Source organism: Dipodomys spectabilis, unplaced genomic scaffold, assembly GCF_019054845.1.
Source record: "Dipodomys spectabilis isolate Male_0828 unplaced genomic scaffold, ASM1905484v1 ptg000692l, whole genome shotgun sequence".
Classification (NCBI taxonomy): domain Eukaryota; kingdom Metazoa; phylum Chordata; class Mammalia; order Rodentia; family Heteromyidae; genus Dipodomys; species Dipodomys spectabilis.
In genome coordinates, this window is record NW_024871369.1 from 598597 (window position 1) to 613276 (window position 14680).

General features: G+C 55.5%; 1 protein-coding gene across 2 annotated transcripts; it reads left to right on the forward strand.

Moving 5' to 3' along the window:
• The first annotated feature begins 6791 nt into the window (after positions 1-6791).
• Oprl1 (opioid related nociceptin receptor 1) lies at positions 6792-13599 on the forward strand. Of its 2 annotated transcripts, none has more exons than XM_042672277.1 (3): positions 6792-7055; positions 12576-12931; positions 13010-13599. In XM_042672277.1, the coding sequence occupies exons 1-3, from the start codon at positions 6823-6825 to the stop codon at positions 13531-13533; spliced, it is 1113 nt and encodes a 370-aa protein (XP_042528211.1). In that variant the 5' UTR covers positions 6792-6822; the 3' UTR covers positions 13534-13599. The 2 variants fall into 2 exon arrangements, with proteins under 2 accessions (XP_042528211.1, XP_042528212.1); XM_042672278.1 differs by having other exon boundaries at positions 6810-7040; positions 13010-13568.
• The last annotated feature ends 1081 nt before the right edge of the window (positions 13600-14680 follow it).

Below are 14680 nucleotides of genomic sequence, written 5' to 3' on the forward strand. Positions count from 1 at the left end.
AGGAGAGAGGCCCAGGCTGACCTCACCATGCAGGAGAGAGGCCCAGGCTGACCTCACCATGCAGGAGAGGCCCAGACTGACCTCACCATACAGGAGAGGCCCAGGCTGACCTCACCATGCAGGAGAGAGGCCCAGACTGACCTTACCATGCAGGAGAGAGGCCCAGGCTGACCTCACCATGCAGGAGAGAGGCCCAGACTGACCTCACCATACAGGGGAGAGGCCCAGACTGACCTCACCATGCAGGGGAGAGGCCCAGGTTGACCTTACCATGCAGGGGAGAGGCCCAGGTTGACCTTACCATGCAGGAGAGGCCCAGGCTGACCTCACCATGCAGGAGAGGCCCAGACTGACCTCACCACAAAGGAGAGGCCCAGACTGATCTCACCATGCAGGAGAGGCCCAGACTGACCTCACCATGGCAGGAGAGGCCCAGACTGACCTCACCATGGCAGGTGAGGCCCAGACTGACCTCACCATGCAGGAGAGGCCCAGACTGACCTCACCATGCAGGAGAGGCCCAGGCTGACCTCACCATACAGGAGAGAGGCCTAGGCTGACCTCACCATGGCAGGAGAGGCCCAGGCTGACCTCACCATGGCAGGAGAGGCCCAGACTGATCTCACCATACAGGAGAGAGCCCCAGACTGGCCTCACCATGCAGGAGAGAGGCCCAGACTGGCCTCACCATGCAGGAGAGAGTCCCAGACTGACCTCACCATGCAGGAGAGAGGCCCAGACTGACCTCACCATGCAGGAGAGGCCCAGACTGACCTTACCATACAGGAGAGGCCCAGACTGACCTGACCATGCAGGAGAGGCCCAGGCTGACCTCACCATGGCAGGTGAGGTCCAGACTGACCTCACCATGCAGGAGAGGCCCAGACTGACCTCACCATGGCAGGAGAGGCCCATGCTGACCTCACCATACAGGAGAGAGGCCCAGGCTGACCTCACCATAGCAGGAGAGGCCCAGGCTGACCTCACCATGGCAGGAGAGTGGCCCAGACTGACCTCACCATGCAGGAGAGGCCCAGACTGACCTCACCATGCAGGAGAGAGGCCCAGACTGACCTCACCACGCAGGAGAGGCCCAGACTGATCTCACCATACAGGAGAGAGCCCCAGATTGGCCTCACCATGCAGGAGAGAGGCCCAGACTGACCTCACCATGCAGGAGAGAGGCCCAGACTGACCTCACCATGGCTGGAGAGGCCCAGACTGACCTCACCATGAAGGAGAGAGGCCCAGGCTAACCTCACCATGCAGGAGAGGCCCAGACTGACCTCACCATACAGGAGAGAGGCCCAGACTGACCTCACCATGCAGGAGAGGCCCAGACTGACCTCACCATACAGGAGAGGCCCAGACTGACCTGACCATGCAGGAGAGGCCCAGGCTGACCTCACCATGGCAGGTGAGGCCCAGACTGACCTCACCATGCAGGAGAGAGGCCCAGGCTGACCTCACCATACAGGAGAGGCACAGACTGACCTCACCATGTAGGAGAGAGGCCCAGGCTGACCTCACCATGCAGGAGAGAGGCCCGGACTGACCTCACCCTGCAGGAGAGAGGCCCAGACTGACCTCACCATGCAGGAGAGGCCTAGGCTGACCTCACCGCCCAGGCTGACCTCACCATACAGGTGAGGCCCAGGCTGACCTCACCATGGCAGGAGAGCCTCAGGCTGACCTCACCATGGCCGGTAGGAGGAGCCCAGGCTGATTCCCTTCCAAGTGTGGGAATGAGTTGCTGGGCTGGAGTCCTTGAAGAAGGAACTGCCTTCCATGCTTTTAAGCCCTTGATCTACATGTACTGTGTTGCAGGCTGCAGGCTCTGTTTCTGGACTTAGATTTTGAGGTAGTGTCCTGGGCAGGGGCTCAGCTACAGAACCCTTTGTGGCTGAGGTTCTGCCTGAAACCCTGGCACGGAACTCAGGAAGTTTCTGAGACCTCAAGTGCATAGAGCTCATCCAAGATAATATTTGGGTTTTGCTAAACCCTAGGTCTCTTGGGCTTCAAGCCGTAGGTTTCCGATATTTACATTTGATTTGTACTTCTACTACTACTACTGCTAGTACTGCTAGTGTTATTTGGGTGCTGGTCCTAGGCCTTGAACTCAGGGCCTGGGTACTGTCCTTTTGTTCAAGGCTAGCACTTTGCCACTTGAGCCACACCTCCACTTCTAGCTTTTGGGTGATTAATCAGAACTGAGAGTCTCATAGACTTTCCTGCCCAGGCTGGCCTCAAATCACCCCCCCCCCCCCCCCCCGGCAGGTCGCAGCCGCCTAACTAAGATTATAGATGTGAACCACTGTAATTAACTGTTCAATTCTGTGATTTATTTATGCATGGGCGCTGGTGGCTCAGGCCTGTAATCCTAGCTACTCAGGAGGCTGAGATCTGAGGATCACGGTCCAAAGCCAGCTGGGGCAGGAAAGTCTATGAGACTCTTATCTCCAATAAACCACTAGAAAACTGTGGCTAAAGAGGTAGAGCACTCACCTTGAGCTGAAGAGCACAGGGACAGCACCCAAACCTAGAGTTCAAGCCCTACAACCGACAAAAAAAAATGTATTCATGATTTATTTATGAATTATTAAATGTACTGAGAAGCAAAATATGTTGGTTCATACCTGCAATCTCAGAGATTAAAGGGAATCAGATTCAAGTTCAGTCTGGGAAAAAAAAAGTGAGATCCCATCTCAAAAAGCCAGGTGTTGAGGTAAGTATAATAATCCGAGCTACATGGGAGGCAGAGGTAGAAAGATCAAGGTCTGAAGCCCTTCTAAGATACAAATGTAAGATCCTATCTGAATTTTTTTTTTAGGTCCGGCCGTGGGGCTTGAACTCTGGGCCTGGACGTTGTCCCTCAGTTCTTCAGGTCAAGGTTAGCACTCTACCACTTGAGTCACAGCACCACTTCCGGCCTTTTCTGCTTATGTGGTCTGAGGAATCGAACCCAGGGCCTCATGTATGCAAGGCAAGCATTGTACCACTGAGCCGCCTTCCCAGCCCTATTTTTATTTTTTATTAGTGTTACTGGAATTTGAGCTCAGGACCTCATGTTTGCTGGGCAAGTGTTCAACTTGAGTTATACCCCTAGCTCCAAAACAAAGTTGTTTTTTTTTTGTTTGGTGCTACTGTGGTTTAAACGCAAGGCTTTGTGCTTTCAGGCTGTCTACCACTTCATTGTACCCCTAGCCTTTCAAACATTTTGTTGTGTGTGTGTGTGTATGTGTATTTACACATACACGTATGTGTGTATATATATATATATATATATATATATATATACACACACACACACACACACACACACATAGACACACAGATGTACTGAGATTTTAATTCAGAGTCTCATGCTTGCTCAGCTGGTACTCTACCACTTGAGCCACACCTCCAGCCTAGTTACTTATTTATTTTATTTTGGTGCCAGTCCTAGGGTTTGAACTGAGGGCCTGGGCACTGTCTCTGAGCTTTTTTGCTCAAGGCTGGTACTGTAGCACTTGAGCCACTCTCCCAGTTCTGAATACTGGTTATTTTAAGATAGAGTCTTGTGGATTTTTCTGCCTGGGCTTTGAACTATGATCCTCCGTATCTCAGCTTCCTGAGTAGCTAGAATTACGGTATGAGCCACGGGTACCAGCTGTTTTTTTTTTGTTGGTCAAGGGGCCTGAACTCTGGCCTGGGCGCTGTCCCTGAGCTCTTCAGCTCGAGGCTAGCGCTCTACCACTTGAGCCACAGCGCCACTTCCAGCTTTTTCTGCATATGTGGTGCTGAGGAATTGAACCCAGGGCCTCATGCATGCGAGACAAGCACTCTACCACTGAGCCACCTTCCAGCCCCATGCCAGCTGGTTTTGTATATGAGTTTTAGACAGTTCAAGCTACAAAGATGAAGTGATTTATTTTGTCAGAACGGCTGTTTTGGCCCCCGTCAATTGGCCGATGCAGGCTTGGTTACTGAGTTCTGTGGAGCGGCTGTCCTGCGAAGGCCGGGTGTGATTTCTTCCGGTCTGCCTAGGGGTTGAAGTTAGACCTCCTGCTTTGCCATCTGGCTTGAAGGTCGGGGCACTGGGATGTGCTCACCTCGGGCCTGTCTGGGTGCCTGTGGCGTTCACACATCTCCCTGGCCTGTCTGTGTCAGGTGGACACGCGCTCCCTGCTAACCCTCCTGCGAACTTCATGCCGATGTGTGCTGCGTCTTCGGCACACAAGTCCCCTTCGGACCCTTGGGTGACGTGTGAATTGTGTCTGGTCCTAGTTTTGCCTCTGTCTTTCTGGAGCGACCACTGGCCCTTGCTGAGTGATCGTAGGAGTCAAGAGAAGCTTACGGTGCCTCCTCCTCACTGTTCTCCCATCCTGGCTAGCCACTCATCAGGAACCATCTGCCCTTCCACCTGAGACTGCAGCTGGTCTCTGTGCCAGGCTGCATCAGCACTTGCTCATTGGTATCTGTGAAGACCTGAGCCCACAGACCCATCTGACAGTAGTGTGATTGAATCACAGCTGTGGCCATGTGGTTGCACCGCATGGCCAGGGCTGGAGGCAGGGACAGGGGCAGGATTGGAGCTGGCTGGGGCAGGTAAGTTAAGACAGACACAAAGGAAAGAGGAGCAGGCCTGTGGCTATGTGTGAGGGATGGGCCTGTGCTATGACTGCTTTGCCCACCTGCATGCCATCAGCACCCTTCCCTGGCTGAGGCCTGCATGGAGAGACAGCCGAAAGGCTTTAGGAAAGGAGGCTGTAGAGGTGGGCAGGCAGGGCTGCGGGCGGGGGTGGGGGATAGGCCGCAGGAGTCTGAGCCTCCCCCAGTTTCTGCTTCCTTGAGCTTCTGAGGTTGAGGAGGTCATTTTTGTCTGGAAGTGTGTGTGTGTGTGTGTGTGTGTGTGTGTGTGTGTGTGTGTGTGTCTGGGCTCTAAGGTATCTGAGAGCCTTGGTCTGCGTCCTCCTGTGGTCCATACTCTCTCTTGTGCCTACTTGTGTGAGTTGTTGGACATCTCTGCACATATACCTGTGTCTCCATGTGTTTACTCTTGCCTTGGGATAACTTGGTGTATATTTGTCCTCACGTACCCACTGAGTGTCCATATGCCCTTGCATCTAAGCTGTAATATAGATGCAGAGCTGAGTCCTGGGAGACAGTTTGGGATGCTTTGGCCTCTTCTGGTCTGCTTGCTTTGTCCTCTCCTGGTTCCACAGGTATCCTAGCAACACTGCTGCCAGTTGCCTAGCAACCAGGTCCCCATCCTTGGAGAAGGAGCAGGGACTGCCTGTGGGGGGAGGTCTGTTCTTCCTCCCAGCTCAGGCAGGAAGAACATGCCCATGGTTGAGTGTGAGCTGGGTACTGAGTGCAGAGGTCACCCAGATGGCCTTGTCCTGTGGACTTTCACCTCTGCGGACTGTGCTTCTGAACCCTATGCTGCAAGAGTTCACAGGGACCCTTTAGCCGTGTGCATGTCAAGGCCCATTTCTGGGACTTGCCTGGGCAGAGGTGCATGGGGGAGGGGCGGGTAGCTCCAAGGAACAAGCGGAACTGGGCTTCCTCATGTTTCCACACTATGGAGAGGTGGCTCAGCACCTGTGAAGCTTCCTGCGCTCATCTGTGTGAAAATGATCTCAGTGGCCATTGTTCTTGTGGTGCCCAGCTTATGTTTGTGTTGGCCTTGACACACAATCGGCACAGCAACACATAGTAGGCATGGTGCTAGTACTGGGCCCTAGGTTCAGACAATTGCCTGTATGTTTACAAGACCCCAACCCTGAAAGCAGGTCAAGCCCTGGCGCGGTTGCCGGCTTGCTGCTGTGTGAACCTCGTTGGACCCCTGGCTTACGGCACAGCTTGGGGCAGGGAGCAGTCCAGAGCCTGAGTGTTGGTGGACATTTGCATCTGCCTCCGGGTTAGCAAACGTCTCCTGGAGCATATGCCTGAGTTCCTGTGCACCCTTTCATTTTGTGTCTGTAGATGTCTCTGTGGTGGGACCCAGTCCATGTAGACCTGTGTCTGGGCTCTGTGTGTCTACTTCTTTAAGTATACCCTGGGTCTTGTGTCTGTCCCCATCTGGTACAGGGCCCAGGTGGCCCTGGGTGGGCTGGTCCTCTTCCTCACGGCCCCCTCCCCTTGCCTGCGCAGCCTGCCTCTCCAGAGCCGCAGCCTCCCTCCCCTCCCCCAGCTCCGGGCTGCGGCACCGACTGCTGCGTCTTGTCTGGAATCTGCGAGGAGCAGCCGCAGCAGCCGTGCGCAGCCTGTGCGGACCCTGTGTGGAGAAGAGGGGTGGTAGCCGGCCCGTTCTGCTCCCGCCGGCCTCATCTGTCTGCACAGGGCTGGGGTCTCCTCAGTCCTGCTCTCAAGAAGGTTTTGGAGGTAAGGACTAGTGGGAGTTGGGCTGTGGCTGCTCAGTTGGGCAGGGAGGGGCAGAAGGACATTGTGCCCAGTACCTGTGCCCTGGGCATTTCTGGGCAAGGCTTAGTCTCATGCGTGGCTGAGCAGGAGGGTGGTTTGGGCATTTCTGTGTGCATGTCTGAGTGTCTCTGAGCCCCTGTGTGTAGATCCATGTTTGTGTGTGACTGTCTCCATGCGGCGGCTGAGGAGTTGTGTGGTGTCCTTGTGTGTGCCTTCTGTGTGGCCTCCCTCCCCGTGCGAGCGTGTCTGTGCCCGGCAGTGCTCTCACATGGGCTTCCGTGTGTCTCAGTGGACACATGGGCTCCTGCGGGCTGCACGCCTGGCAGCCCAGCCTCCCGCAGGCTGCAGCTGGCACTGTGGTCTCTCACCTCGGTGTCCTGTCCCAGGTGCTGAGCTGGTGGCTTTGCGGGTGGTGGAATGGAGACCCTCTTCCCTGCCCCGTTCTGGGATGTCCTCTACGACAGCCACCTTCAGGGTAACCTGTCCCTCCACACGGCCAACCACAGTGAGCTGCCCCCCAGCCTGCTGCTCAACGTCAGCCACAGTGCCTTCCTGCCCCTCGGCCTCAAGGTCACCATCGTGGGGCTCTACCTGGCCGTGTGCGTCGGGGGGCTGCTGGGGAACTGCCTCGTCATGTATGTCATCCTCAGGTAGGCCCTGTCATAGCCGTTGGGGGGAGCACTGCGGAGAGAGGCCTTTCTGGGGGACCTGCAGGCGGGGATTCCTGCTTCCTTCACTAAATTCCATCTCTTTCTGTCCAGGGCCAGGCCGACTTGAGGCCCTGGGCGCTCACGCCCTCCCACCGCCCCGTCTGCCCCAGGCTAAGCGTCATCACTAGAGCCTTGGTCTGAGCTAAACCCAGGCTCTGTGCCAGACTGTTTGTGTGAGCGACCTCATAGGGACCAGAGCAGGAGAGGGCAGGCAGGCAGGCACAGGGCTCGGTGCTGGGAAGGGCCCAAAGCCCCTTCTCTAGGGCTCACGGTTCATGTCTGACCCAGCCCACCTTCTGCTTGTGCTCAGAGATGAAAAGGCTTGGGGCCAAAGAGAAGGCCACGATGCTGGGTAGCTAGGGTGGTAGGGACAGCGTAGGGCATTGTTAAGGGCCTCACGGTGGGGGGGCATGTGGGGCAGTGTGGGGTGGGCAGGGACCCTGCACATGGAGTGTGAAATGAGTGATGGATCTGTGCGCTCAGGATGGGAGGGAATTGAGGGGGCCGGGACAGTGGAAAAGGGCTTGAAGGCCAAACTGGGGACGGGAGGTTGCTGTGGGAGGTACTTGAGCAATAGCGACACAGCCAGGGTTGGCTTTCTTTCCCTTCAAAAAAAAAAAATCGCTGTTGTAGCCGGGCACCATGGCTCACGCCTGTCATCCTAGCTACTCAGGAAGCTGAGATCTGAGGATCACGGCTCAAAGCCACCCTGGGCAGGAAAGTCTGTGAGACTCTTATCTCCAACAAACCACCAGATAACTGGAAGTGGCGCTGTGGCTCAAGTGGTAGAGCGCTCGCCTTGAGCTGAAGAGCTGAGGGACAGCGCCCAGGCCCAGAGTTCAAGCCCCACAACCAACAAAAAAAAAAAGAGGGGTTATAGTTACCTAAGTCAGGTAGAATACATTTCTTTTTTATTTTTATTTTGTCAGTCAGAGGACTTGAACTCAGGGCCTGGGTGCTGTCCCATAGCTGTTTTGCTCACGAGTAGCACTCTACTGCTTTGAGCCATAACTCCCACTTCTGGATTTCTGGTGATTTATTGGAGATAAGAGTCTTATGGGCTTTCCTGCCTAGCCTGGCTTTGAACCGTGATCCTCAGATATTAGCCTCTTGAGTAGCTAGGTTTATAGGTGTGAGCCACTGGTGCCTGGCTAAGAGAACATTTCTTTTTGGACAATATCATGCCTTTGTTCCCTCTCTCCCAATTTCTCCCTCCCATCCGTACCCTATAGTTCTTTTTTTTGGTCAGTTGTGGGGCCTGAACTCTGGCCTGGGCGCTGTCTCTCAGCTCTTCAGCTCAAGGCAAGCGCTCTACCACTTGAGCCACAGCACAACTTCCAGCTTTCTCTTTTTATGTGGTGCTGAGGAATTGAACCCAAGGCCTCATGCGTGCAAGGCAAGCGCTCTACCACTGAGCCACCTTCCCAGCCCCCTGTAGTTCATACTCAGTGTCTAATGAGTACCACTGCTGCATTTGTCCCACTTTGTTAATTTCTGTGGTTTCTTTTGTTATTGTTAATGTTTTAGTTCTAGTCCTGGGCTTCAACTCAGAGTAGATGCTGTTCCTGAGCCTCTTTTGCTCAAGACTGATGTCTGCCACTTGAGCCACAGCTCTACTGCTGGCTTGTCTCACAGACTTTCTTGCCTGGGCTGGCTTTGGATTAAGCTCCTCAGATCTCAGCCTCCTGAGGAGCTAGGATGACAAATGTGAGCCACTGGTGCCTGGCCAGGGTGAAGTTTCTGAATAATTTAGAATGTTCTCTCTGATCCAGAAAGGGGTGACTCTGAAGGAGGTACCCATGGTCTTCTAGTGACCTTCCAGATTCCAATGGAGGTGTAGGGTTAGGAGTGTGTTAGTGGAGTCAGGACAGGGTCTGCTTCCCCACATTCTCCAAGGTTCCTGAGCAAACCCTACCATACCTCAAAGTGAGAGGCATGGACCACGTAGCCATGGGTTTGCACCGTGTAGGTGCATCTGTGCGTGTGTGTGTGTGTGTGTGTGTGTGCACATGCATGCGTGTGGTCAGACACAGGAGTGGGAAAAGCAGCTGGCCCTCCCAGCACTAACTTACAGGGAAGGATCCTAGAAAGGCCACTCCATGACCCTTTGTGGTTGGGTGATATGCAGCAACCTCCTTCCTGTTACCAGTATTTCCCTTCTGTGTCTCCCCTCTGCACGGGGCTCACCCACTTCCTGGAGTACTGCCTGCAAAAAAGCCTGAGGGGCCGTGTCAGAGCTGCTGGCTACGCTGGCTTGGAGGCGGCCAGGCTCAGAGACATCTGATCCAAGCCCTGACTCTGCTTTTGACCATCTCCAAGGCCTAAAAAAGCTACTTTGATCCACTGAGCCTGTTTTTATCCTTCATAAAGTGAAGATAAAAATAGTGCTTTTGTGGGAAAGAATGGGAGGGGGAAACTTGGGGAAAGCAAAGGAAGGGGTGACATTGCCCAAAAAAGAAGTGTACTCATTACCTGACGTACGAAATGGTAGCCCTCTGTACAACACCTTAATAATAATAATAGAATTACACTAACAATAGTGTCTTTGTGAGTCTCAAATAAGATTAAAGACCACGTAGAGAACTTGGCACAGAGATCTACCATTATCATGGTCATTGTTACTTGGTATAGTTAAGGCCTCTTGGTGCTTAGTCTCCCTCCCTCCCTCCCCCTCCCTCCCCCCTCCCTCCCCCTCCCTCCTTCTCTCTCTCCTTCTCGCCCCCTCTCTCCCTCCCTCCCTCTCTCCCTCCCTCTCTCCCCTCTCTCTCTCCTTCTCTCCCCCCTCTCCCTCTCTCCCCCTCTCTTTTTCTCCCCCCTCTCTCCCTCTCTCCCCCTCTCTTTCTTTCTCCCCCTCTCTCTCTCTCCCTCCCCCTCCCTCCCTCCCCCTCCCTCCCTCCCTCTCTTTCTCCTCGTTTCTCTCTCCCCCTCTCTCTTTCTCTCCCTCTTTCTCTCTCTCCCTCTCTCCCCCCTCTCTCCCTCTCTCCCCCTCCCTCTCTCCCTCTCCCCCCACCCCCTCTCCCCCCTCTCCCTCCCTCTCTCCCCCTCTCCCCCCTCTCCCTCCCTCTCTCCCCCTCTCTCTTTCTCCCCCTCTCTCTCTCCTTCTCTCCTCCCTCTCCCTCTCTCCCCCTCTCTCTTTCTCCCCCTCTCTCTCTCCTTCTCTCCTCCCTCTCCCTCTCTCCCTCTCTCCCCTCTCTCTCCCTCTCTCTCCCTCCCTCTCTCCCTCTCCCCCCACCCCCTCTCCCCCCTCTCCCTCCCTCTCTCCCCCTCTCCCTCCCTCTCTCCCCCTCTCTCTTTCTCCCCCTCTCTCTTTCTCCCCCTCTCTCTTTCTCTCCCTCTCTCCCCCCTCTCTCCCTCTCTCCCCCCCCTCTCTCCCTCTCTCTCCCTCCCTCTCTCCCTCTCCCCCCTCCCCCTCTCCCCCCTCTCCCTCCCTCTCTCCCCCCTCCCTCCCTCTCTCCCTCTCCCCTCTCCCCCTCTCTCCTTCTCCCTCCCTCTCCCCTCTCCCCCTCTCTCCTTCTCCCTCCCTCTCTCTCCCTCCCTCCCTCCCTCTCTCTCCCTCCCTCTCTCCCTCTCCCCTCTCCCCCTCTCTCCTTCTCCCTCCCTCTCTCTCCCTCCCTCCCTCCCTCTCTCTCCCCCTCTCTCCCTCTCTCCCCCCCTCTCTCCCTCTCTCCCCCCTCTCCCTCCCTCTCTCCCCCCTCTCTCTTTCTCTCTCCCTCCTTTTCCCTCTCCCTCTTTCACCCTCCCTGCTCTCAGGGAGCTAAACCCCAGATGCAGGATGTTATCATCTCTACTGCTGCCACCCCAGAACCCCCCCCCCCATCCACATAACCGCATCGTGCCCCCTGGCACTTCTTCATGGCCATCACTATCATAACCACAGTCATCACTGTATCACCATTACAACCCCTCCCCTACCACTACCGGAAGCAACGATTAACGCCTCCTTATCAATCTTACAATATTCCCAGCCTTGTTTCATGTACTTAGATCCAACCATAGCCTATCACTACCTCTCCTATTCCTATCACCTTTCCTTTATTATTTTGGTCGGTTGCAGGGCTTGAACTCTGGGCTCTCCAGCTCAAGGCGAGCGCTCTACCGCTTGAGCCACAGCGCCACTTCCGGTTTTCTAGTGGTTTATTGGAGATAAGTGTCTCATGGAGGACTGGGAAGGTGGCTCAGTGGTAGAGTGCTTGCCTTGCATGCATGAGGCCCTGGATTCGATTCCTCAGCACCATATAAGCAAAAAGAAAAAAGCCGGAAGTGGCGCTGTGGCTCAAGTGGTAGAGTGCTAGCCTTGAGCTGAAGAGCTGAGGGACAGCGCCCAGGCCCAGAGTTCAGGCCCCACGACCGGACTCCACCCCCCCCCCCAAAAAAAAAAAAAAGCGTCTCATGGATATTTCTGCCCAGGCTGGCTTTGAACCGTGATCCTCAGATCTCAGCCTCCTGAGTAGCTAGGATTACAGGCATGAGCCACCAGTGCCTGCTCACCTTTCCTTTTTATGTTTTTTTTTTTTCCCTATCACCTTTTCTTTCCTTTTTCTTTTTTTTCTTTCTTTTTCTTTTTTTTTTTTGGTTGTGGGGCCTGAACTCTGGGTCTGGGCGCTGTCCCTCAGCTCTTCAGCTCAAGGCTAGTGCTCTACCACTTGAGCCACAGCGCCACTTCCGGCTTTTTCTGCTTATGTGGTGCTGAGGAATTGAACCCAGGGCCTCTGCTTGCAAGGCAAGCGCTCTACCACTGAGCCACCTTCCCAGCCTCCCCTTATTTCCTTATTTTGTTGGTCATGGGGCTTGAACTCTGGGCCTGGGTGCTGTCCCTGAGCTCTTCAGCTCAAGACTAGTGCTGTACCACTTGAGCCACAGCACCACTTCTGGTTGGTTTTCTGGTGGTTTATTGGAGATAAGAGTCTTACAGACTTTTCCTGCCTGGGCTGGCTTTGAACCGCGATCCCCAGATCTCAGTCTCCTGAGCAGCTAGAATTACAGGGGTGAGCCACAGTACCCAGCCCTATCACCTTTTCATTTCCATTGTTGGATACCAGTGTGCAGTAGGTTTTAAAGTGTGGCGTGGTTTTAAAGACTTTAGGTCCTTAGAAACCTCCAACAGTTGAATCTGAGAAGGGTCTTGAGGGGGACCCAGAGGCGGGAGCTCCTCACCACATGCAGAGTTGCAGAGTCAGGAGTGCAGGCTGGTACCCCAGGTCCTGTAGACTGGCAGGCTAGACTTGAGGGTGTGGAACCGTTTGTGGTGTCAGAATCACTTGAGGAGCTTCGTGAGGCTTTCTTCCCAGGCTCTGCCCTCCATGTCTGACGCAGCGGGGCTCAAACCTGCCATCATCCAGCATGCCTCCGTGGCTGAGGCGCTGTCCGTCAGGCGGGGAAGATTCGACCCTCTTCTGCCCTTGGCTTCTTGGATTCGGCCCAGTGGCCAAGTGGAGCCTTTTCCTTCCCTGTTCTCTGTAGGCACACCAAGATGAAGACCGCGACCAACATTTATATCTTCAACCTGGCCCTGGCCGACACTCTGGTCTTGCTGACGCTGCCGTTCCAGGGCACAGACATCTTGCTGGGGTTCTGGCCGTTTGGAAATGCCCTGTGCAAGGCAGTCATCGCCATCGACTACTACAACATGTTCACCAGCATCTTCACGCTGACGGCCATGAGCGTGGACCGCTATGTGGCCATCTGCCACCCCATTCATGCCCTTGACGTCCGGACCTCCAGCAAGGCCCAGGCTGTCAACGTGGCCATCTGGGCTCTGGCCTCTGTGGTTGGAGTTCCTGTCGCCATCATGGGTTCTGCACAGGTGGAGGATGAAGGTCGGTGGGCAGCCCCTCCTCCCTGACCAGGCTCCCTGGGTTGCTAGTGGCCCCTCTGACCCTGTTTCTCTCCTGCAGAGATCGAGTGTCTGGTGGAGATCCCTGAGCCCCAGGACTACTGGGGCCCTGTATTTGCTGTCTGCATCTTCCTCTTCTCCTTTGTCATCCCTGTGCTGGTCATCTCGGTCTGCTATAGCCTCATGATCCGGCGGCTTCACGGTGTCCGTCTGCTCTCGGGCTCTCGGGAGAAGGACCGGAACCTGCGGCGCATCACGCGGCTGGTGCTGGTGGTGGTGGCTGCGTTTGTGGGTTGCTGGGCACCTGTGCAGGTCTTTGTGCTGGTCCAAGGCCTGGGAGTTCAGCCTGGAAGTGAGATTGCTGTGGCCATTCTGCCCTTCTGCACAGCCCTGGGTTATGTCAACAGCTGTCTCAACCCCATCCTCTATGCCTTCCTGGATGAGAATTTCAAGGCCTGCTTCCGCAAGTTCTGCTGTGCATCTGCCCTGCACCGGGAGATGCACATGTCTGAGCGTGTGCGCAGCATTGCCAGGGATGTGGCCCTGGCCTGCAAGACCTCAGAGACGGTACCACGGCCGGCATGACTAGGCGTGGATCTGCCCATGGGGCCTGTCAGTCCACAGAGCCCATCCACGCCCAACACAGAACTCACACAGGTCACTGCTCTCTAGGCTGATGTCTGGCCCCTGAGAATCTGAAGCCTTGGGTGGTTTCCCTTTGGCCCAGGGACGCCCAGTCCCAGAGGAAGTCCTAGGAGCATCATGGATGTTCCAATCAAAGCTTTAGGGCCACTCTGTGACCTGTCTGTGACCTGTCAGCCTCAGCTGCCCTTCTGGAGTGGGCCAGAGGTCACACAAGGACACTGCTTGGAAGTCTCCACGGCGCCCGTGGACACACCTGGTGAGCCACCTGGGGTCAGCTGAGCCCTGGCTCCGGGTGGGGTCTCACCCTGGGGTTTGACTGACAGTGTGGCCGTGTGTGTCCTGTGTGCTGTCTGCCGCTCGCACGGCAGGACTCTGGCTGCTTTCGACCTTGCGGTGTCTCCGCAGGCCACTGGATGAGCTTTGTGCACCCAGGCACAGCGGGCAGCATTTCTCTGGAGTGCAGCTGGCCCTGAGCTCGGAGCCACCCTGGCACACTTGCCTGTTGAGTCTGGTGCAGCAGGTCACCCTGGGCTCTCAGGTCGAGGCCTTGCACCAGTCCTGGCTGGTGGTTTTCTGAAGTCCTCCTACTGCATTCTGCAGCCTGTGGGTATGAACCTGTCCTGGCACTACTCCCCCGAGAGCAGGGTGCCCTGGGCACCTTCCCTCAGGAGGCCCACAGAACAGAGCTGGCCCTGGAGGCTTACCAGTGAGCTCTTTTCCTCCTGAAGTGCCGTTTTGAAACTCAACCATGTGAACGACCGTGTTCTAGACCATATGGCAAAACTCTGCTTCTGCCTTGTTGCTCATAAAGCAGAGGCCCCGTGGGCTGTCAGGCGAGGTCAGAGGCCCATAGCGGCCTGGGGCTTTTCCACACAGATGCCTTTGCTTGAGATCAGAAGCAGCAGCTGTCACTGAAGGAGTCTTGGAAGCCCAAGACTTTCAACGACTCTGTTTACAAGCTCAGTGTGTCTCTGAGCTTGCAGACAGTTTGGTTTTGCACTCAGAGCTAGTGTGAGGGGTGTGGCTTGGCAGATGACCCTTGATCCAAGGGTCATCTGGGTTTGGGGAACATGGGAGGAATATGTGC